The 25,941-nt window shown below is 37.1% G+C and overlaps 1 protein-coding gene across 3 annotated transcripts in view; it reads left to right on the top strand.

Moving 5' to 3' along the window:
* Positions 1-25,941, top strand: part of LOC126092368 (tetratricopeptide repeat protein 21B-like) — a 257,167-nt gene that overhangs the window by 73,961 nt on the left and 157,265 nt on the right. For all 3 annotated transcript variants that reach the window (XM_049907915.1, XM_049907916.1, XM_049907917.1), the window contains exons 5-7: positions 409-644; positions 5,883-6,033; positions 17,121-17,315. In XM_049907915.1, the coding sequence (XP_049763872.1) occupies positions 409-644; positions 5,883-6,033; positions 17,121-17,315 (582 nt within the window). The remainder of the gene's footprint in view (positions 1-408; positions 645-5,882; positions 6,034-17,120; positions 17,316-25,941) is intronic.

The raw sequence follows: 25,941 nt of genomic DNA, 5'->3' as shown, positions 1-25,941 counted from the left end.
CTACGCGTTTGCTGTTACTGACAGCCACATTTATTGTTATCTATAAGAGCTTCTCATCTGTTTCAGTATACTTAACATATTTAATTTAGTATCAAAACTTGAAATTATGTTAATTGTTTTATGTATGTGACTTAAGCTTCAGTTGCTTACCGTGTGAAAGTATTCAAAAAATTACTAAAAGTGGTGTCTACTAAAAGTGGTGTCACATAATCATCTTCGTTTAAGTGCCATCATCACTGATAGCATCAATGCAAATGTTGTTATAGAATATAAAATATTGTAATTGTAGTCAAAATATGTGCAATTTTTATAAAAGGAGAGCTTGTTGTACATGATAACGTTACTTAGTGTGTGTTAGAAAATTATTTTGAATGTAACCGGGACATATTCCATTTATGAATGTTATAGATGGTGGTGGCATTGTGTCGGGACGGTGACTGTGAAGGCACAGCTGCAGGGTTACAGCAGTACATGTCAGAACTTGAGCGCCGTGAGCCGAGAGGAGCAAAGCTGATGTTAGAAGCTGCACAACTGTTTTCAAGATGTTGTGGACGTAACAGAACTGTTCTGGCAGAGACTCGACATCTTGTTGAAAAGGCTGCACAACTGCGACCTGGTGTTGATGCTGCATGTGAACTTGGAAGGCAAGCTGCAGTGAATGACTTTCAAGCCTGACACATATGCCCCATGTAAATAATACGAGGAGTAAACATAGCCACTCACTGTATAGGTGAGCTATTAAGTGCTCAAAAGCCACTTAAGCAATACTCAAATCATTGCTAAAATGTCGGGCAGTGTTCTTCCTCAGAGCAAACTTCTTTCTGAGGAGTAACGATGTCCATAAGCTTTGCAGTGATTTCAGTGTTATTTATGTGTGTGTTGACTGCTCAGTCTCTCAGCTATTGGTGAGTGTTTGTCCTTACTCCTTCCATTGTTTGTACTCAATCCTGGACTTTACAGTATCATAATAATATGTTTCCCATGTTAATCAGAGATGCACAACACATTTGTAAACCAATCAAACATTATATGCAAACATGCTTTTGATACATCCAGGACTTTGAAATGTGTATATTAATACAAAACTGTATGTCACAATAGTTAAAGAAGGTAGTGGACTCAGGTGTAATTGTATCCTAAACATTGTGTGCCCACTGAGTGAGTTTGTAAAATGATTAGAATAATGTAATTACATTTGGGGTGGGGGGCACTCTTCCAGTACACATTCACTGTGAATTATGTTTTCCGTGGTTTCCATGTAACATGCCAATCAAATATGAAGGGGATATCTTCAGCAAGTTCATGTCTGACTGCTCTCACCATCACCTCTAAAGTGTACAAATAGCATGTACAGATCAGTTCAGTATTGGGCAAGCAAGCAAAGCTTCCTTGTGGGTCTGTATATGTCACTATTTACTTGTCGCATTATTTTTACTTCACTCATGCATTCTTTTATCAATCTTACGTCTTATTTTATTAATTTCACTTCCTTCTGTTGCAGTATGCATTATTGCCATGTTATTGTGCAGTCTGTTATGCTTGATATTTGAGTGACTTAAATATTACTGTACTCATTTCCAATTAATTGCACCAATATTTATACCAACTGGATCGCCTTTATTTTTGAGAGATCAAGAATAAGTTCTCCCTTGGTGTTGCGTGGTTGAATAAGACAACTTTAAGCATTTTAAGTGTGTTAATTCATCATTGTTGTTTCTTAGTTGCATTACTTTTCATATGAGAACATTAAATACCATAAAGGGCAGGGGATAATGCATTTATGTCATAAGTGGGACACAGTTTAAAGCTTGAAAAGCTCTGATCACGATTAGTGCAGAAGATCATTTCAAAATGTCAGCCATTGAGCTGACAAAATTTGACATCCATAAAAAGTTAATCATTTTGTGTGTGTACCAAGTGATACTCTGAGATGAAAAGGTTGGCACAAGAGAGGAATTCGTGGTGGGCTGCAGTCACTCACCTAGTCTCAATGGGGACATCTTTTTTGACATAGCATCTAAAATCCTGGACATAGTCTAATTTCACAAAACTAACATAGTCTTATGTTGAGATATGAATGTAAACATGAGCATTACAGATGAAATTGGAAACAACTTCATAAACATTTTGAATACTTTTGAAGTGGTACAAATGGTAAGTACTGCTTCAAGCATAACTCATGTACAGCATCACCCTTAAACATGTATTTTCCTATATCACTGAGGAAAACTGCAGCACATGTATACAAGATCTTGGCCTGTTGGATTATTTCTGGCAGATAATAAAACTGAAGACTGGCTTGGAAAATCTCACAAAACTGTGCATCACAAAATAACCTTGAAATCAAAAGTACATACTTTTTGAAGGGTACCAACAAACCAAACCTGCAGTGGAGTATATAGAGAATCTAATGTAGTGCAATACTCTCCCAACTCCACACACTGTGAAAACTAATTTTTGAAGAGACATTTCCAAAAGTGACCTCTTCAGCAGTAGCAGTGGCAGCAGCTGCTGCTAAGGAAAATAAATGAGTTACTACAGGTATTTGAAAGTCCTCCAAAACATTTAGATATTTTAGCTTCTTACGAAAATGTTATATTTATCCATAGCGACTAATATATAATCATGGCTACAAAAATATATACAGGAAAGTAGTGTCTGCTGGAAAAAAGACAAAATAATATATAGTGCAAAAAATAAAAATTAAGTAACAAGTGACATTATTAAAGAAGAAATTGGGAAAGGTGAACACAATTATACATAATCTAAGGGAGAGACAGCTACTCATCTATAATGGAGGTACACATAACAGAAAACAGTGTTCACACTGGCTCTCAAGCTCTTATACTGTTTCAAGTAGAAGTACACACAGCCACCCAAACAAACACTGTCACGGCTGTGGCAGTGCTTGTTTGGATGTCTGTGTGATAGTATGTGTGAATGTGTGTAATTTTACTAGAAAAACAGCAAGTGCTCAGAAGCTAGTGTGAATATTGTTGTCTGTTAATGTGTGTCTATCATCATCCGCTGTAGGTGAGTGGTTGCCTTTCTCTTATTTTGTGTGTTGTTCCAAACAGGAATTTCCGTTATTGGAATACAAGTATAATAATGTACATATCAAAGGTGGAAGTAGGTAATAAGACATCCACAGGAACTTTAAAACCGTGTAAGTGACTATTTTTTGGTATTGCAACAAAATTTCCCTATAAAAGATTTAGCATTCACTGGTAATTGCATAACCATCACAAGGATACTGTTTTGAACAACAGAGTGTAAATCAGGAATGAAATATAAAAAATTTAAAAATAAAGAATTAACAGCCCTAGAAAAGGTACCAGTCTCTATTCTGAAGCAATGCATGGCAGTATACGAACTCCAGTAATGAACATAATAAATGAGTCATTCGCTTCGGGTATTGTTCCACATTACCTAAAGCATGCATGAGTTGTCCTCCTAAAGAAAAGAAATGTGGAAACTACCAAGATACACAGACCAATTTTTCTGCTGTCATCATTCTCAAAAATAATAGACTCAGTCATGAAAGGTGGACAAAGTTACATGAGTCAGTGAAACTTTGTCGACGAAGCACAGTTTGGTTTGCAAAGTAAAAGAAGTAGGGTACTGGCCTAACAACTAAAAACCAAAACTCCTTCCAAACAGGTCTTGGAAGGTCCAGTGGTACCAGCTGACCACTGTCTCATCCTCAGATGAAGGCGTCACTGGTTGTGGATATGGAGGGCCTTGTGGTCAGCACACCTCTACCAGTCATTGTCAGCTTTCAGGGCCAGAGCCACTACTTCTGTTAAGACCTCATTTGACCTCACAAGGGCTGAGTGCATCCCACTAGCCAACAGTCCTCAGCAGACCTGAACAGTTATTCATCCAACTGCTAGCCAAGTCTGACAGAACTTAACTTTGGTGATCTAACAGGAACCTTACTGGCCTAACAAGAGTTCACAAAAGTGAAACTCGAAGATCTCAACAAGGATGACTTGCTACACGGATATTTGCAGCCCTTTAAATGGCTCTCGATGCTGCTGACCATAATATACTAGAAGCACTAAGTATAAACGGAATAGTTAATTAGGTGTTCCAGTCATGCTGGGGAAATAAGGTGAAAATGGTAGAGAAAGCCCACTTTTCAGGATTTTGATAAATTTTTAGTGAAAAATTATCAAATCCTAAACATATTAAAATATGTGTCCCTTGGGGAATATATAAGGGACCAATTCTATTTTTAATATGTGTCAATGGCTTTCCAGATAGTATAAGACATAGAGAAAAGTCTTTATTTGCTGATGACAGCAACATTGTATTCACTGATAAAACACCAGAATTCCAGTAGAGAACATAAAAGAAACTGTCAAGGTTGTTCATAACGGAACAGTACATAAAAACTAACGTTGAATGTATCAAACAATGGAAACTCTAGGTAGGTATATCAACAGTGTGGGAAAAAATAGATCACTACTCACTATAAAGAAGACACATCAAGTTGCAGACAGGCACATTTAAAAGACACTCATATGTAGCTTTTGGCCACAGCCTTTGTCGGTGAAGAGAGAGACACACACAACACACACACACACACACACACACACACACACACACACAATCACACTCACACAAGTGCCAGTGCTAACATCTCGGGCCGGAATGCAACATCATGCAGGATGCAACGTGATGTATTCTGGCCTGAGATGAGATGCTGGAGTTGGCAGTCGTGTGCGCATGAGGTGTGCTTGCTTGTGTGTGTGTGTGTGTGTGTGTGTGTGTGTGTGTGTGTGTGTGTATGAATGTTGTGTGCGTGTCGCCCTTTACTGACATAGGCTGTGACCAAAAGCTACATGTGAGTGTTTTTTAATTGTACCTGTCTGCAACTTGATGTGTCTTCTTTACAGTAAATAGCAATATGTCTTTTCCTACATTGGAATATAAATAGCCAAAATGGGCTTTGGTTTAAACATGGAAACTACTCAGTTCATAGCAGCGTGATTCTTTTCAAGGGATCAAATGAACGATTCAGGGGCACACTTTTCATACAGCAGAAAAGACCATAATAATTATAACTAAAAGCAGAAGTAAGACTCAGTTTAAAGGACTGTTTAAAAAATTGATATCATTACAGTGCTATGTGAGTACATCTGCCAATCTACTGTGCACATCAGGAAAAATAGAAGCATGTCGCTAATGTCTGTATACTTTGTCATGAAGCAAAAGTCGGTTTAGACTTGCATTTACCATGAGAAAAAAACTCAAAACAGCATTTTCTCTTATAGCTAAAATTGTATAGTACATTGTACACAGTTAAAGATTACTTAAAGAACTCGGAGATGGTGTTAATAAAAACGGTTATAACTAAAATATCCCTATTACATTCTAATATACATTCACAATGTAATGCTTTTTGCCAGGTAATCATACCTCCAAGAAATGTAGGGCAAAATAGGTAATGTCTCCCCGGCTTTGTGAGCTCACCATCCCACTCATCAAGAGGGGATGCTTACTCAGTTTTTGAGACAGACACAAGAGTAGGCATAGAGATGTAACAGAGGCTTCACAGTGCGTTCATGATCTTGAAGTCATCTGCAAGTATGTGTGGCAATAAGTGTTGAGGAACGCAATGAAGAGTTTGTGTTAACTACCTAGCTTATTCCAAGCACACATAAACAAAGTAGCTTTACTCATTATTGTATAAATTGAGTAGGATAGTGCACTTATTAAGACACTGGCCATACATTTGGTAGGATGGAGTTTCATGCTCTGTTCAACCACCTTGATTTGCTGGGTTGGTTCCTTTAACAAGGCTACTGCTGTCCACCTGTCCTATACTTGTCAAACACGTCTGTATATATCTATAAATCTGTACAACTGTGTTACAGACAGAGTTTTCTCAGTGGAAAACTAGCAGAAGCATTACGGCACTTCCGTGCTGCTACACGTGTTGACAACTCATCTTCAGCAGCCCTCACAGGTCTCAGTCGTTGCCAGATGGAGGAAGGAGGTGCCTCAGCTGAGCAGGCTGCACGACAGGTGATACAAATGTTTGATTTTATTAGTACCAGTCATTAATTAAAAGGTTTTACATTAATCCTCTTATCAAATTAGGTATGCAACACTGATGTATCCAGCTGTATTTAAAATGAAAAGTAGTGACAAGTACTCACGTAAGCTTGATATGAGGTATGCAAAGATATATAACCTTTGCATTTGTGCCTTGTCCTTTGGTAGGCCAAGTCATCTCAAGAACAGCAGCAAGATATTTTGGTGAAATGTAATGGTGTAAGTGCTGTTAAAGTCCAAATTCCTCACCTGCATCTAATTTTCTTTGTCTGAGTCTCAGTTTGGTTTTCATAAAGGATTCTCAACTAAAAAAATCCACATATTACCTTACAAATGTCTTGAGAGAGCAAAAGACCAAAATGTATTCTATTGGTATATTTTGTGAACTTACTAAAGCCTTTGATTGTGTGCACCATAAAATACTACTGGGAAAACTGGAATGAACACGGATGAAGACTTACCTTCATAACAGAAAGTAAACGTTAACATTAACAAACTATTATCATTACTGAACCTACTTCTGTTCTCAATCCAGATAAATGGTTTTGTAATGATTTAAAAACCACTAACATAATCGATCAGTATTTCAACTCAACCACGCATTATACAGATGACACCTTAGCAGATGTACAATTGGTTAACACACAAAGACTCACATTACTGTTGTTATTATTATTATTATTATTATTGTTAGTATTATTATTTATTTTATGGCCTTCATTGTAGCACTGTAGTAATTATACAAAGGTTTAAATAAGGAGTTGTTGTTCTGTAGTGCAGTCAGTCCAATAATAGTTCAATAAAACAGTGGTTATACAAAGACTTATTGTATTTTAGTGTTATATAAAGGATTTTTTGCTCTTCTGTCTGCCCAGTATTTTCATTCTTTCAGATATTTTTCTTTGTTTGTTTGAGGTCAACATTATTGTAGTCTTTTTATTGTTCTATGTTTGCAGTCTGGTTTGTGCGTTGCAGAACTTTGGTTTTGTCTGCTTTGTTTTTTAGCTCATCTTCTGTAATTTGGAGTTCTCATATATCTGACTTAATTTTCATAATTCATGTAATGTTGCCCTCACTATTCCACAATTTTTCTATTACTCCCTTACTCTTACAATACGTTGATTATGTTATATGCAACTGAGGATGATACAACAACAAAAGTTGAAGACTCTCATACTAATTTTTTTTCTGGTGTTTTCATTATATTCCCTTAGAATGAGAGTGTGTCTTTGTGATCATTCTCATTACTGGTTCTTTTTTCATATGTAGGCTACTGTTTCATTTGAAGGTATTCTCCAATGCCCATTTACCTGGTATTGTGTAATCCTTATTACTCTTATTTCTGCCTGGAGTATTCTGCATATTTTTGCTTATTAGTCATTTTGAAGATGGATATAGCTGCATCTTTTATTTCTGGTAGTGTAACTGTTTTATGAGGTTTTAATTTTGCAGTTATCGATAGGCTCATAATGTAATTTGGTTTGTTCAGTGTTTTATTCAGTTTGGCCATGTAGGTTTTTCATTTTGGTTTTATGTCCTGATTTCAGTTAAATATTTACGTTCTTAAACTGTTTTGATTTCCTGCTCTTCTATTGTAATTTTGCTTGCAAATGGTGGATCAGTTAGCATAACCTCTGTTTTTTTTTCCAAATGGCATTCTAAGGCTGATTTTCTGTATTATTTCTTGTTGAAATTTAACTTTCTGCTTGGATTCTTGAACATTGGTGGCTAGGAGAACCAGATTACCACCAAATCTCAAGCAATTTAAACTTATATAATTTTTCGTGCTTCCATTTCTTATGTTATTTAGGTTATCCTTGTACCATTCTCTCATTATATTTCCAGCACACGGTTGATTTAGTATTGGTGACAGAAAGCCACCTTGTCGTAAATCTGTTTTTATGAGGAATGGTCCAGAAATATCTCCTGTAAGCTTTACTTTTGATTTAGTGTTGGTTAGAATAAGTTCCACTGGTTTAATTAATTTGGATGAAGTCCTAGATTTCTTAGAATTTTTAGTATTGAGGATCTGTGGAGACAGTCGTGTGCATTCTTAAAGTCTAAAAATGTCATAGGCAGAGGTTTGTAGTATTTCCTCTAGTATGCCATAATTAATTTAAACTAATCATGACAAAAATGTTTAATTGACTTTTGAACTGTGAAGAACCCAAGGAACTCTTAAACGTCAATATAAATAACCAATAAAAACCAAACCCAACAAATTAGACCCTCCAAATTTCCAAGAAGAAGAAAAAGCAATCAAAGGAGAAAAAAATTGTAAGGCATGTGGAGAATACCAGGTTGTTGTTGGAATGTGGAGATATCCTAAAGACACAGTCAAGAGCTCTTTACACATGGCTCTAACAAAAATTTGGATAACTGAATAATTCCTTGAACATTGGGAAAGTGGCCCTCATTCACCCACTACACAAGAAGGGGGATTCAATTCACTTTGGATAATGGTCATCCCCGGGGAATCCAGTGAATCTGTGAAATTCTTAAGCCTTCCAGTCTTAAGTAGAGAATTTATATTGTGTGTTGCTGTCGAGTTTATTTGCTTGTGATAATCTTCTTTTCTGTGTTAGTGCACATTTGAGTGACTGAAAATGGTCTGATTCATTGCTGTCAATCATTGCTGTATTCTAGTTGGCTATCCACCGAATCTGACACAGCCTTTAAATGCTGTTTTGGGCAGGATGGTGGTATTTTTTTTTTTTTTTTGCTTTCTAAATGACATTTCCATGTTTGACTTTTAAAGGCCTTAGTTGAAGCAAGCTCCGATTTTACAACTACAGTTGTTAACCATAAACTCATATTATAAAATTTCATACAGGCAAACATATCTGTTTCTTAAACTACATGTACTCCGAAATAGTATTTGTTGCAAATACTGAAAATCAGTACCAGTTAAACTCTGATTATTACAACCATACTACTGGCAACAAAGATAATTTTCATTGTGACATGACGTAATATAAATGGACCTAAAGTGATTGATTTTGGTCGAGCACCTCATTCGAATTATGTGCACTGTGGTTCAGATGCCAGGACAGTGCAGCTGTGATGGCTGACTGGAGAGTGTGTTGGCCCATAGAGTATCGTCACTGGGACCACGCAGAACTGTCAAGTCTGTCTGCTAACCGGATGTGAGGTCCCGTCTGCCTGGCTGTGGTCACAAATAGATAAATAGTATCGTATATATTTGCAAACATCAAGCACAAACTATTGTAATTACGGTAAAGCACAATACACTGCATTAAGGAGAAGAAAAATATGAAACAGTGGATATATAGGTATATTATGATATGTAAGTGTCTAAGTTACAATACTGAGAATGTTCTTGTAAGGGAAATTTAGTAAATAATTAATAACTATTGTAATTTTACAATAGAGATTGACCTGACAGTTAGCAGTGCTTCTCGATACACATTGACTGAGCTAGTTACATGCTCTTTTACCTAAATCATTAACTATTGAGAACAATTTTATTTGGCATTTGGTTACACACCTTCTCCCCCATTCGCTTCACCTGGTCCTTCTCAACCCAACAAGCCATCTTCCTTAATGTTGACCTCCACCTCAAAGATGGCTGCATCAGTACCTCTGTCCATTTCAAACCTATCAACCATGAGCAATACCTCCACTTTGACAGATGCTACACATTCCATGGCAGGAAGTCCCTTCCTTGATCCTTGGTGTGACGTCATAAGCGAGTGACTGCATGTGAGATCACTCTCTAAGTTTTATATATTTTTAGGCTTCAGATACATATTTTAACGGTTTTTGTGATAATATTTACTATATAAGTGACTTATTAGTGGTTTCTTCATTCACCTCTGCCTTTCTTGTGTTGTGACCTGATATTTGTGAGTGTTTCGTACCGAGCAAAGTAATCTCTTACCTGTGTTTACATTCCGCGCTGACCAGTTGCAGATGTAGTGGCGCATCGAAAGCTAAGTACTAATTAATTGTTTGTGTATAGTGGTTTGTTTAGGAACTTTAGTAGTCTCCAACCAGTGTTTTTTGTGTTTTCTAGTGAAATAATTTCAGAAGAACCTTTTGGGAAATGTTTTAGCTTAGTTACTGTGTCATTAGATGTTTGATTCTCTTTCTGCATATTAGTCTTTTTTTATATTCACATCTGTTGTTTATTAATACTGTTAATAATAGTAGTTACTTCCCTTGTAGACTAAAGTTTGTGATTATTGTAGTCAGGTTTTTAACATCTTCTTATTGTAGTAGCGGAACTTAGAAAAAGTAAAATTTTACCATGAGTGAGAAGTGTGGGCTTTGCCGTAGGTTCGTGAGTAGTGGATTGCAGTGTGAGACTTGTTCGAAGTATTTTCACTGGGGGGGGGGGGGGGGGGGATGCAGTGGGGAAGCCAGTGGGCATTCTGGTGAGATCCTCTCCTGGAACTGCAGGTTATGTAGCAAGAGTAAGTTGATAGAGGAGCAGGAGCGTAAGATTTGTGCCCTTCAGGTGCAGTTGAAAAACGCACAGGAGGAGCTAGATAGGATGAGGAGGGAGAAGGGTGTTGGGGAATGGGAGCTGGCTGTTTGCAAGAGGTCTGCTAGGAGAAGAAGATTTTCAGATAGTTTTACTATTGGTGTTTACAATAGATGTGACCAACTGTCAGAGTCTAGTGGAGAGGAATCTCTAGTAGCTGTAGATGTAGGAAGTATGCAGCAGACCTAAGTAGTTACGGTGGCTAGAACAGTTGCAAAGTTGAAGAGGAAGAAGAAGGTTCTGCTGTTAGGTAGTTCTCATGGCAGAGGTGTAGGCCAGCAGTTGCAGGAAGTGCTGGGGAGTGAGTACCAGGTCAACAGCATTGTGAAGCCTAATGCAGGATTGGCTCATGTGACTGTTAACATGGGGGGGTTATGTAGGGATTTTACTAAAGAGGATCAGTTAGTGATTGTGGGTGGGGCTGGTAATAGTATTGATAGGGATGGGGTGTATGACATAGATGGTGACCTGGAAAAGATAGCCACTCAGACTGGCAACACGAATGTGCATTTCGTGGAACTGTTTTAGCGTCACGATCAGCCTCATCTTAATACAGCCGTCAGGCATATTAACATGAGACTTGGGGGTGCGCTGATGACAGAAAGCATGGGTCACATTTCAGTGGTGTCAGTGGAGTCTATCAGCAGGACGGGTTTCACTAGACATGGCCTGCACCTCAACAGGTATAGGAAGGGGAGGTTGGCAAAGCTTATAGGTGACAGCATAGGTGGGGTTGGTGCGATCATTCATGGGAAAATTCCTGCAGTAGTGGGTGTTAGAGCTGCACCTTTTTTAGATTGAAGTCAGCTGATAGGTATTCCTGCTTAAGGGAAGTCTCTCTAACAAAGGAACCACTTTTGACAAAGCTTAGGTATCCGAGTAATGAGGGAATTAGTATATTTCATCAAAATATACAAGGTATTAGAGATAAAGTTAATGAACTGCTTATAGATGTTGGCTCTGAAACACTTCTTAAATAAGGAGATAATTCAGAGGCTTGCTTTACCAGGATACAGGTTGGCCGGCAGCTTTTTGAGGAGCTCTTTGCGGTGTGGGGGAGTAGCCATGTATGTGAAAAACGGCATCCCATTTGAGTCAATTGATGTTTCAAAGTACTGCACTGAAAAGGTGTCTGGATGTTGTGCAGGTGTGGTTAAATTTAATGGAGCTAAACTTCTAACTGTTGTTATTTATAGATCCCCAGACTCCAATTTCACAACATTTTTGCTAAAGCTAGAGGAGGTTCTTGGTTCACTTTATAGGAAATACAAAAAGTTAGTTATATGTGGTGACTTCAGTATTAATTGTATAAGTGATTGTGCAAGGAAGAGGATGCTGGTAGACCTCCTTAATTCATATAATCTTATGCAAACCATATTCTTTCCAACGAGAGTGCAAGGAAACAGTAGAACAACCATAGACAACATTTTTGTTCATTCCTCATTACTAGAAGGGCATTCTGTTAGCAAAAAGGTGAATGGCCTTTCAGATCATGATGCACAAATTTTAACTCTAAAAGATTTTTGTGCTGCAACACATGTTAAATATAGTCATGAGCTGTTTAGGAAAGCTGATCCAGTTGCTGTAGAGACCTTTGTAAACCTTATCAAGGAACAAGAGTGGCAAGATGTTTATAGCGCTGATACAGTAGACGATAAATATAATGCTTTTCTCAAGACTTTTCTCGTGCTCTTTGAAAGTTGCTTTCCGTTAGAATGTTCAAAACAGGGTACTAGCACAAACAGGCAGCCTGGGTGGCTGACTAGAAGGATAAGAATATCTTGTAGAACAAAGTGGCAATTATATCAAAACGTTAGAAACAGTCAAAATCTAACTGCAGCAGCCCATTACAAACAGTATTGTAAGGTGCTTAAAAATGTTATTAGGAAGGCAAAAAGTATGTGGTATGCAGATAGAATAGCTAAGTCTCAGCATAAAATTAAAACCATATGGTCAGTCGTAAAGGAAGTGGCTGGTCTGCAGAGACAGGTCGAGGATATAGAATCAGTGCGTAGTGGGAATGTCCGTGTTACTGATAAGTCACATATATGTACAGTATTTAATAATCACTTTCTGAGTATAGCAGGTGAACTAAACAGAAACATAGTCCCAACAGGGAATCATATAGCGCTCTTAGAAAAAAGTGTTCCGAGACTGTTACCTGAAATGCTCCTCCATGATACTGACAAGAGGGAGATTGAGTTAATAATTAAATCACTAAAGACCAAGAACTCTCATGGATATGACGGGGTATCTAGCAGAATACTGCAGTATTGTTCTATGTATGTTAGCCCAGTGCTTAGCCATATCTGTAACTTTTCCTTTAGGAGTGGTCGGTTTCCTGACCGATTAAAGTACTCGGTAGTGAAGCCACTTTATAAAAAGGGAGACATTGATAATGTTGACAATTTTAGACCTATTTCTATGCCATCGGTGTTTGCTAAAGTTATCGAGAAGGTTGTGTGTACAAGGTTACTGGAGCATTTAAATTCACATAATTTGCTGTCAAATGTTCAGTTTGGTTTTAGAAATGGTTTAACAACTGAAAATGCTATATTCTCTTTTCTCTGTGAGGTTTTGGACAGATTAAATAAAAGTTTGCGAATGCTAGGTGTTTTCTTTGATTTAACAAAGGCTTTTGACTGTGTTGACCACAAAATATTACTGCAGAAGTTGGACCATTATGGAGTAAGAGGAGTAGCTTACAGTTGGTTCGCCTCTTACTTTAAGAACAGAAAGCAGAAGGTAATTCTCCGCAATATTGAGAGTGGTAGTGATGTTCAGTCCCAATGGGGCACTGTTCAGTGGGGTGTTCCCCAAGGGTTGGTGCTGGGGCCACAGCCACCCCAGCCTCCTCCTTACTCCCACCACCCAGTTGCTTCTTCCATTATGTACTGCTGCTCATAGTTTGACCTTGGCTTCCAGAGACTGTGGTCATGTATGTGTGAGTTGTGTTTGTTTGTTTGTGTGTGTGTGTGTGTGTGTGTGTGTGTGTGTGTGTGTGTTTGTTTTGTCTGTTCTGATGAAGGTCTGTGTCACTGAATGCTTTGTTTGACAGTCTTTTTGTTGAGCCTATCTGCGACTGAGCATCTCCTCTATATGGTGAGTAGCAACTATCCTTTTCATAATAGTGTTATTATTCCATCCTGAATTTTCCATTATTTGAGAGTTGCATTTTATTGTGTTAGTGTTGATTTGACGTGAGGTGTAAACAGTTGCTGTGTTTTCCAGTTATTTTATTTGTGTACTGTGTTTGCTAACCATCATATTGGCGGCTTGAGCTATTTTTGTTCAACTTGCTTCATAGTTGAATGTAAGGGGGGAATCCACATTAGGAGATTCAAAAAATTCAATTTTTTATTGCCTAAATCATTAGCTTAACTATCAAAGAATACACTGTCAAAATTTCAAAGCGAAATTCGCATTTGTTTAGATTTTATGAGCATAGAATTGAGTGCACATAAATTATGGCAACATACTGTCATATGATTTCTACGGATGAAAATCCTCAACCCGAGTATTGCCCAGAGGGAAAAGACAGCTGGTGTGAGTGGCAGATACGAACAGCCCTTTGAATGGAACATGAACCACACCCTACTCTATTGCACCCCTATGTACAGAAGGCAATTCTTCCAATATATGAAGATTTATCAAGGGATGAACTACTGGAGAGATGTTTAGGTTGCCACACACAAAATGCAAATGAAAGTTTTAATTCCACTATTTGACGATTAACTCCTAAACATTGGCACTCCAGACTAAAAGTCATTGAATTGGCACTGTATTTAGCAACAGGCTTATTCAATGAAGGAAATTCATCCCTTCTGATGGTCATGAAGAAGGTAGGAATTGTAGTAGGTACGCAAAGCTTCAATTATGCTGAACAAATATATAACCAGCATGTTAGCCGGCAGAATCGACGTAGTTCATTGGAATCAAAGGAAGGTCGGGAAGCTTGGAAAGCACTGCTGCAAGTGCAAAACAAAGCCTATGAGGAAGGAGAAGGATTATTGGAATTGCATATTAATCGATAAGCATTTTACATTGTTGTTAACTTCCTTGAATTTCTGGTTTCCGAGAATTTATTTTTCAAATGCGTTTATCTCTAAATGATTTTTTTCACATTTGCATGCAGTCAACTCAAAAAGTATAGAAAATGAAAATTGATAGTGTGATTCTTTATAAAATTACGAGTTATATGAACCAACTAATGAGATGATATCAAGATTTTAAGGTTATTTTTCTTTGCATAATTAGAGGAAAAATCATGAAAATGGAAGTAAATTGTCCTAACACCTGCTACAAAATTTTTAATTTTCATTATTTTCACTTGCATTGAGGCTCATATTCTCAGGAAATACGTTATTAATAGAAAATCAAAACCTTTTGATTTCAGATGAAAATCAGAATGGCTACAGTGCACGCAATTGGAGACCTATATTCACAACCTTCAGTGGACATCACAGCATAACTTTGTTATTTTGGGCTGAAATTATTCAAAAAAATTTACAAAAACTGTTCGAAATATGAATGAAATGATGTCGAAATTTGATTAAATTCTAATTAATTCTTCCCACCCAAAAGAATCCCAAAAAAATCAGTGTCAAACAGCCTCCTAATGTGATTCCCTCTTAAGGAGAAAAAAACTGTATTATGGAATTTAATTTGTAGTCGTGGAGCTTTAATTAGATTGCTGCACCTACATTCAACCTAACATTATTGAAATCTGATTAATATGTCAATAATAATTTTATTATTTTTATTAACTAAAGCAACAGTAAGTGGTTTTAGATAACATCCCCTAGACAATTACTTCATCATGGCCGTTACATTTTTATATAGGTTTATGACGCATCATGTAGATTTTGCCTCCATGTTTAGTATTCAGAGCAGAGTTCTGTAGGTGGATGCAACAATTTTCAAAAAATGACCATCAGACTTGGAGGAGGAACTGTGAAACAAAACGTGATCAGATAATTCGTGATAAATATTTCTAGAAATTGTCTGATTAGATGGGTTAAAGGTTCCTATTTGCTACATGAAAAATGTGATGTTTATTGTTAACATGTTGCTGTTGCTGTAGTTGTTGATAACTGTTAAAGTGTAATTAACACCAGTGTAATGTAGCAAGTATTAAGCTGGCAATGGAAGCTAAATAAGTATTTGATATAACTGTGGAAATAATAAGTTCTTTCAATATAGTTGCGGTCCTGCTAATTGTACTATGTCATATTTAGCCTGGGAAGCACAAATAGTTCATAGCAGTATAATGATAGTTAACTATCAATGCTATTTCAAAAAAACTACTTCTCTTGGATGATGTATAACTTGATGTTTTCCATATCTCTGGATGTTCTTCATTATGGAATACAATGAGTCAGAAACCGTGGTACTTGTTATTTGAGTTGCACTACTTAATGTTAATCTTCACATGTAATTATTTTATTTTCTGATTTAGATCTTTCCAACAAATAGTTTCTACAAAGAGTTGAATTTCCAAAATGTTTTGAAACTGTAAACAAATCCTTAATAACTGAGGCACCATACCAAGTATTGTATAATTAGTTGTCACCAATTGATATAATTAAAAAGTAATAAAAAAGGATCTAATGGCCCAACAGTGACATTATCAATAAAATAACCTGTACAATCAGCTGATTCATCGATAGAAATCCCAATCTTATTTTTTACTTTATCTTTATTGATTTTCATTACTTCATTGTGACATTCACTTAAGGAACATTTTCATAAGGTTGACAAACATGGCACAGATTTGTCTGCATACTTCTCTGAAAACTGTCTTAATGTAGGATCCTGTAGTTTCCACAAAGGGATTTCAGCTTTAATAAAAGCTTCACATAAATCGAATGCAAACTGTGATTTTTGACTCAGTGTTGAAATTGCTGTTGGAAGCAAAGAAATCTTCTTCCCAGTAACCTTCAAAAGTGTGTTTTTGTGTTTGTTCTGCTGATACGTTTATAAATGAAATATTTCTTTTCTTAGTCCGCTGACTGCTCACATATTTAGCACAGAAGTATTTTACCATCATTAAACAATTTGTCGGATCTGAAAGTATTACTGTAACTTTGCAATTTACTACATAAAGGAACACTGCATTTTCTTAGCTAGCTTGCACAACAGCATCACAGTGAAAACTGAAATAAAGAGAAATTTATAACGATAATCAAACCAGTCTTTAGCTCTGGCACTCATTATTGCTTTTGAATCCAACAGGATCAAAGAAATAGGATGCCAAGTAAACACAAGTGATAAATTAAAATGCTTTCCTATTGTCACCTCATTTTATGGCAATACTCATTGCTGTTTTTGATAAAGAAAGAAGAAATAATAAAAAAGCAAGAAAAGGCACTTGTTTTGGAAATCCAGCATTTATATAAAAGACATAAAACTGCAATGTTTCAGTCACAAAGATGAAATTGTACATATTCACATTCAGACTGAAGATAGATGTAACACTTTTAAAAAGGCACTCTGCCAAAGTTCCAGTCTCTGTTAACGACTAAACCATGTCTTCCTGCACTTTTTTCAGGTGGAATTTCTCCATGAAATTCATCCATCTGCAGAAGTGTTATTCATGTCATCTCAAGCAGCTGCAGCCAATGGTGATTTTAAAAATGCAATAAAAGAGCTAGATGAAGCGGTTGAAACACATTTTCGAACAGTACGTACAATGCCCTTTGGGACATCTTACTTGCGAGCTGTGGATCCAGATTTCCTAATACAGGTATATTTTTTTCACAAATCTTTTGGTGCTATAATTAATGCATTTTGAGAATAATTCCTGACTTGAAAGACTTGATCAGTTAAGTTTACTAACAGTGGTATTATTTGAAAGCTTGGTATATAGACTGTAGCTATAATCGGTATGGTTAAATTTTTTAACTGTTAAATGAGATACGATGTATTATCTGCAAATGAGATATGTTTGCCTCTCTTGTTATCTAAGTGAAGCTCCATTAGTTGCATATGCAAAGATATTAAGAGAGGAGGGGACTGCATCAAGTGACAAGGTGTTCATTTGTTTACGGATAGCTGCAGATTGTGAATGTTCGCATTTAAACGTAGACCTATGGAGAGAGAGTGGAAAAAAGACAAAAAAAGGGCACGTGGTATAATTGAAGAAACTGAAAGAGAAAGTAACAACAAGTATACAACCCTTTGTAATTAAGCATGTTCCATCTGTTACTTGAGTTATTTGTTACTTCAGATCCCTGACTGTCAGTAAGAAAATTTTATAGTAAAGTTACTTAGCAATATATATCATTAAAAATATACCCTCACTTCCAGATGTATGATATTTCTGTCAACTTTTGGGAAAACAAGACACTGCAAGGATTCCTGGGGCTGAAAATTGAAATTTTGTAGATGGTATATCAACAAAATTAATTGAAAAATTGGTACATCCATTAAATGAGAAAAATGAGGTAAAATGTATTTTGATAAAACAGGCAACTACATAAGTGAACATATCTCTGGAAACTTGAGTTTCTGAAATGTAGTTGTAAGAAATTGAATCAAAAATGCCATTGCATAATCTACTGACAAAATCTTAGAGTACTCTCTGAAATAAAGATAATTTTGATTTCAAATCTTCTTTTTTCAAAAACTGGAGTCACCTCCTTTGTAGTATGAATGGTGATACTTCTCTGTTCTCACTTTTTGACATTGGATATATCAAAGAGGAGGTGATATCAAAATTTGATGTTGTAAGAACCATGTTTATATAACAGTGATTCAAATCTCCAAGTCATTGTTAGTAAAAATAGCTTTGCATTGGCATCTACATGTAGTTTGAGATTCATTAGGAGCATTATATTCACAATCAAGTCATATTTTTATAATCAGTAGCTAGGTGGTTAGTGGATAGGGGGAGAGCCCTTCAGCTGCAAGATGATGATGAATGTGAGAAGTCTGATAGAAAAAAATGCCTGTTGAGGAAGTTTCATCATGACCACTACTGTTTCAGTCTAAGAACTGAGTGAGAAAGAAAGCATGTGAAAGTTCTACTCATGTTCTTTTAACTGTTGCAATACTCTTTTATCATGTGATGTGTTGCTTAGTCTTGGTAGAAGACCAGCTCGTATTCTGTCAATAACTGCATTGTGTTGACTCCTTAAAGCTAATTGACTGATGTGCTCGTGTCCATTCTTTTAATAAAGCTGTAACTTGATCTCACAGAAGGATATATCGTTTTACAATTGGCACATTTACAGTTACAACACTGCACACTGCAATGAAAAATTGGAGGTTTGTATGCTGTCACACCTCATTGCCGTTGGTGCTATTTTATTTTTATATTTATTTTAGATAAACATTCCATAGATTCATTAGCACATGTGAACACATGGATGGTGATTCAAAAGATGTATTTTATTACATATTTGCAGTTTATATAACATCAATTTTGATACAAATAATTCATAATTACATACAAAGATAAAAAAGGATCCTAATTATGACGTTATTATGAAAAGGATAGATTGCCACTCACCATATAGAGGAAATGTTGAAGTCGCAGACAGCCACAACAAAAAGACTGCTAAACATATGAGCTTTCGGACAAAAGGCCTTCCTCTAAAGTAGACATCACACACACATTCACACAAACACAACTCACACATACAACCATTGTCTCTGCCCATTGAGACCGGCTGCAAGAAACTTCACATGATGGGAGAAGCAATCTTGTTTTGTGGGGGTAAGGAAGAGGCTGGGGGGGGGGGGGGGAGAGGATAGGGTAGGGGTGGGGGGAGGTAAAGTGCTGCTTGTGGGAGCATACAGGGATGTGCAGGGGACAGGGTAGGGCAGCTATGTGCAGTCAGGAGGTTAGATGGGGGTTGAGGGTGGATGTGGAGGACTGGAAAAGGAAAGAAGTAGAGGAGGAGCAAAAAAGATTGTGGGTGCATTGGTGGAATAGAAGTCTTTGTAGTGCTGGAGAGGTAGTTTGTAGTGCTGTCGTTCACCCATGTATCCCCTTCCCTGCTCCCTCTACAGCACTACAAAGCCTTCTGTTCCACCAGCACACCCACAATCGTTTTTCCCCCTCCCCCTCTCCTTTTCCACTCCTGTACCCCCCCCCCCCCCCCCACCACCACCACCCCCTGTAAAGTCTCCAAAATGCCCCTAGCTGTCCCACCCTGTCTCCACCATGTCCCTGTATGCTCCCACAAACAGCATTTCACCATCCCCACCCAAACCTGCTATCTCTCCTCCTCCCCATCCCAGCCTCCTACTTACCTCCTCCATCCAGATTGCTTCTCTCATCATGCACAGTTGCTCGCAGTCCGGCCTTGATGGCCAGAGACAGTGGTCATGTGTGTGTTAATTGTGCTTGCATGAATGTGTGGGTGTGTTGTCTACTTTAGAAGAGGGCCCTTTGGTCAAAAGCTCACATGTTTAGTAGTCTTTTTGTAGTGCCTGTCTGTGGCTCACCATCTCCTCTATAAGTTGAGTAGCAGTCTGTCCTTTACGTAATATTGTCATTATTCCATCCTGGATTTTCCTTGTTTGGACCTAAATTAGTTTTAGAACATAATTAACAAATCACTAAAAGAGTCAGCTTGATTTATCTAGTAAGAAAGAATAGTATTGTGTGTTGTAGTACGTAAACAAAATGTTTGATATAATGCAAACAAGTCGCACAAGAACAGCAAACTGGAATGTTTGGGAAGTGATGTGGGTGTGTCTTCACTAAAAATTTTGTCTAAAGAATAAAAAGCAATCATTTGTATCTTGTAGAGAACGATATACAGCGTAATTCCATGACTTGTTAATCAAGAGTCATATCTGCGATGTCTCATTCTTCGAGAAGATGACATACTATGTTGTAGTGTCTTATAGATTACACTGCTTATTCACAGTGGTGAAGTAATCATGATTATTTCTGAAATATGATAACCCATAGCTCAAACAATTATGACAGTAGTGATAATAATTATTGATAATAATCCATTCTACCTCCTCCATTTGACAATATGTGATGTACCTTATGAGCTATGCGCTATCAATATCATAATGGAATGTGATCTCGATAATGTGATGACACAGTATTGCAAATTAATTGTTGGACTATTTAATGTCTGAAACACTGAAAGAAAAATTATGGAAAGAAAAATTGTGGGAATGAGGACAGATACATAGGGACTTGAGGAAGTAAGTTACACATGTTGTCCCACACTAAGATCTTTATGCAACAAGAACAGTGTATTGTCAGAAGAGTGTACAAGTTCTGAGTGTCCTGCATATCCAATTCTGTTGCAGTATGTATAACAGGTGCATCACAGAGCTGTGACTGAAATGGTGTGACCGTGTGACTGAAATGGCATGGCTGCTGGAAATCTGCTCCAAACTTGAAGAATGTGGGACAATATTAAACTGCTCACAAATTTACCATGAAATTCTGGCGAAATACAGACCAAATACAAAGTCGCATCCAGGCATAGTTAAATGGTGCTAACAATTTGAAGCAGGCCACACAGATGTGGGCGATGCTAGGAAGTCCAGATCTTGCGTTATGCAATTTCCATATTTTTAGCAAGCTGAAAGAACAACTGGGGGAAGGAGATCTTCCAACGTTGAGGCTATACACACAGCAGTTCTTGAATTGCTCAGTGACAAAGGAGCGGATTTCTATTTTTAAGCAACTGAAACATTGGAATAATGTTCCGACTGTTGTTTACAGAGAGTTGGCGACTATGTTGAAAAATAATCTGCTGTACATGTGTCACTTTGAAGTGTAGTGCAGCATTCAATAAAAGTTTCTTGGCCTGCCATGATAATGTGTAACTTACCTTTTGAAGTCACCTTGTAGTAAAACTGTGTTATAGCAATATTTTGTTTTAATGGGGGGTCATTCCATGTCAAGTGGCCTAAATTTAGACAAGCTCCCCACTCGACCATCTCCAATTTTGATGAAATTTTTACAGTATGTACATATAGACCTTACACGAAGCACAGCCAAATTGCAGCTTCATAAGTAGTATGGTGGGGCCGCTAGCCACCTTTTCGTAAAGGCTCAATTTTTGACATTGCAACTAAAATGAATAAATGATCAACTTTGTTTTACCATTGTTCATGATCTAAGAGACCTGTCGTGCTGAAACTTTCTGATCCTGTTCAACTTTTTGGCTACAATAGCTTAGTTATAGTACAAAATATCAAACTATGGTAAATTCATCATAGTATGCTATCAAAGTGGCTCTTAAAACATGTCATACCAAATTTTGGCTGTACTTTATTGACTTGTATCTACTGAAAGAGTAACTTTCTGAAGCTAGTACTTTAGTTACCTGCAGCCTGCCGGCATGTCATAAAGCTCTGCAAGTGGCACCCAGATTGCTCAAATAATAACTGAGTTATCGAATTTCAAAGTGTGCTAAAAAATTTAATCATTCAGTTATGGCTCACTTTCAAAAGGTCATATCTCAAAAGGGATCACTCAAATTTGATTTTTCTTGGCACATTGAAAAGAGCTCACCTTGTTTGATCAGAAAAAGTTGTTTTTAATTTTGGAGACTTTGCATTTAAGAACAAATAAACTTATATTTTCATTACATTACATTTCTCGATGTTGCGACTTAAATGAATAAATGATCAACTTTGATTTACCATTACTGAGGATCTAAGAGACCTGTCATGCAGAAACTTTGTGATCCTGTTCAACTTTTTGGGTACAATATCTTAGCTGTAAAACGTGGTGTCACTGACTTGCTAGGTGGTAGCCTTTAAATTGGCCGCGGCCCGTTAATATACGTTGGACCCGCGTGTCGCCACTATCAGTGATTGCAGACCGAGCACCGCCACACGGCAGCTCTAGTCTACAGAGACTCCCTAGCACTCGCCCAGTTGTACAGCCGACTTTGCTAGCAATGGTTCACTGTCTAAATACGCTCTCATTTGCAGAGATGACAGTTTAGCATAGCCTTCAGCTATGTCATTCACTACGACCTAGCAAGGCGCCATATTCAGTTACTATAATTACTATCTTCAGGAATGTATTCTGGACAGATAATATTGTGAATCATGTACCGTCAAGAGCGAAGTTCATCATTAATGGATTAAAGTTAAGTATCAAATTTATTATGTCCGCTTTCTGAATTCTCATTCCTTGTCATGTTCCAGACCTCACGTCACTATAGTTCTTCCTTCCCCACACCAGCCTGCTTGAGCTAAAACGCGTGCATTTCGGCCTCCACTCGTAACATGGTGTTGGCTCTTCTGCCAACACTAAAAAACAAAAGGTCAAACTATGGCAAATACGTCATATTGTGCTATCAAATTGGCCCATAAATCTTGTCATACCAAATAAATTTACATTTATATTACATTAAAAAATACATGTAACAGTCATACTCTTTATGGTTCCCAAGCCAAATATTTCAGTTCTTATTAATTCATTTGCTGTAATTTGTTACTAATAACAATTACAGTTGATTCTAAGAAGCTATAATGTCAGCTCATTCTTCTTGCTGATGGACCTGAAATGACAGAAGTAATGTGTTGGTTTGGAATCCAACAAGCATCCTGCGTAGCTGGCCAATAGAATGAATGTGCAGGTCCATTGGGGTGCATGAAACTGATGAAAACATCATTTTCTTCTTCTGAAACTTCAGACACATTACCAATCCACCATTTTCCATCATATATACAGGCAATGTATTGGCCTGGTTGTAAGGCTGTAATATTTCTGAATGAAACTGTTGCTTGACTTTGGTCAACATTTGCCATAAAGAAAATTGTATCATTGGATACTCTTCTAATACAAACTTGCTTTTCATTTAATGGCACAAAATGGTGATTCTCTCTTGTTCCTGATGCTGTGCAGCCATTTTTGAACCTTGCTTCCTGCTCAGTTTTTAATGTTTCAATTTCTTCTTTTGAAACAAAAATGAATTGGATTCCTCTGATATTCTTTGTACAGTATTTAAACAAATCAGTTGGTGTCAAAATCTGTTCCTCAGTTGCTCTTTGAAGGCTTGCTCTTGCTGCCAGGCACTTTACAGTTCCTCCAGTTCCATCACATGGAGATTTTCCAAGGCTTGTAGCAAATTCATTCAGCTGAGATTCCTAAGTCATTTTGTTGGTGGCAGGGATTCAGAAAATTTTTGAAGTTTTTGTACTGCGCTGCTGACCCATCACTGAAGTAGTAAATGTGTTTTATTTTTCCAAGGAGACACTTTAGATCTTCTGTTAATTTTGCTATAAAATCATGTACAGCGATTGCATCATGTTTCAGGCTGTCGCTTATTATACAGTAGCTGATGCTGCTGATGTCCAAGTTATTTCTGAAGTACACAACAAAACTTAGTTGTACGGTATGACAAGTGCTTAAATAAACAAGGCAACTATGTAGAAAAATAGGTAAAAGTGTGTAGAATCAGAAAATAAAAGTTTTTTTTACAAAAGTATTTGTATCTTTTTTAAAAATAAAAACGGCCCTTACTTAAAAACAACCCTCGTATGATCAGTTCAGCTGGCTTACAGCTTTCTTTTATGCATTTTATGTGCTTGCCCTGGTGCTCTGCAACTTAATGATGAGTGGAAAGTTTGTCAATTTTTGAAATCAGATCATCAATAAAATCCGTGACGTTCATCTGCTTGGTTTCTAATGTATCACTATCAGTGTGCACCCACTGTTTGAACTCAATGGTATCATCTGGATCACTGTCTTCAAAACTACTTTCTAAAAACTGTTTCAGTAGTTCTTTTCACAGAAAGATTTCACAGCGATGAAAGATTTCACAGCGATGAAGCATGTAGTCTTTGGATTCCAAATCACACACTGTTTTAGCAATCAGACTCTTATAATCTTCTTTAATTGGAGTGCTTGCAAGCATCAGTTTCACATTGTGGTGTAAAGCGCAAACACAAATTGAGTGCATTCCTGCAGCACCCACAGTGATGCATCATTTTGGCCTCAATTCGCAGAATTTGGAAAATCCAATTTCAGGCCAATGCTGAAGTCGATATGCAGCAAACATTTCTTTCAAATTATTCAGAAGAAGGTATTTTTGCATCAAAACTTTCTTTCCTTCTATTCTAATTGATACACAATCATTTTTACCTGGACAAATTCGGAAAATTTCTTCATTCTGAAAAAGTGTTATCACTCTTTCTTTTACAGCATCTGGAATCTTCTTGCTACACTTGTTCATTGGCAGAGCTGACACACCATTTTCTGCCTGTAACTTCATAGCTGTTTTTACCATCCTCTCTGAAACACCAAATTCTTGCATTCTCTCTTTTATAGTCCAGCTTTGTGGTACTAATCTCAGTATTTGCAGTTTTTCAGGCTGCCTTGACAGTTGCAACTTCTCTTTCAATTTTTTAGTCAGCTGCTTATAATCTTCACAATCAGGACATGTCTTGCTTGTACTAGGTGTCTGGAGATCTTTTGGGGCAAATCCTCCAGCAGCAGCAATGTTATTCGCAATTGCCTCTTGAGCTTCGCTTATTTTTCGTTTTCCATAACCTTTCACTTTCTGATACTCTCTGAAATTTTAGAGGGGAGACCCCAAAAGCAGTTAAACTTGAATCTATGGATACTTCTGGATATGCTTCATCTTCTGACAGGTTTGAAATTGACTGTGTGATTTTTCTGCTTTTTTTGCTAAAATTTTTTTTCTGCAAGTTGGGACATATCTTCTGACCAGATTTCACATTGCTCTAAGTCACAGCTTGCAATTGTTTTGCTGTTTCCACAATGACAATCCGTAAACATTTCTAGATAAACTTCTCTAAAGAGTCACCCCGTACCTTGAAATAATTTTTACTTACCGAAAAAAGATGTATATCCAGTAATGACAACACCCTTTACATCATTTAAAAAGGCACACACAACATCTGAATACTCTTCACGACACAACAGTGTGCTTCAGACTGACTGTTGAAGCTTGTTACCAAACTACATTGTTGACACTAAACATTGTTGACACTAAACTGGTCTGTCACCAAAATAAAAACAACTTTTTCTGATCAAACAAGATGAGCTCTTTTCAATGGTACCGAGAAAAATGAAATTTGAGTGATCCATTTTGAGATATGACCTTTTGAAAGTGAGCCAAAATTGACTGATTAAATTTTTTAGCACACTTTGAACTTCCATAACTCGGTTATTATTTGAGCAATCTGGGTGACACTCGCAGAGCTGTATGACATGCTGGCAGACTGCAGATAACCAAGGTATTACCTTCAGAAAGTTACTCTTTCATTAGATACAAGGCAATAAAGTATAGCCAAAATTTGGTACGACAAGATTTATGAGCCACTTTGATAGCACACTATGATGAATTTACCATAGTTTGACCTTTTGTGCCACAACTAAGCTACTGTATCCAAAAAGTTCAATAGGA

The sequence above is a fragment of the Schistocerca cancellata genome, chromosome 7 (assembly GCF_023864275.1).
Source record: "Schistocerca cancellata isolate TAMUIC-IGC-003103 chromosome 7, iqSchCanc2.1, whole genome shotgun sequence".
In the NCBI taxonomy this organism is placed as follows: domain Eukaryota; kingdom Metazoa; phylum Arthropoda; class Insecta; order Orthoptera; family Acrididae; genus Schistocerca; species Schistocerca cancellata.
Note: the sequence above shows the minus strand (reverse complement) of the source record. Positions and strands in the feature narration are given on the sequence as shown.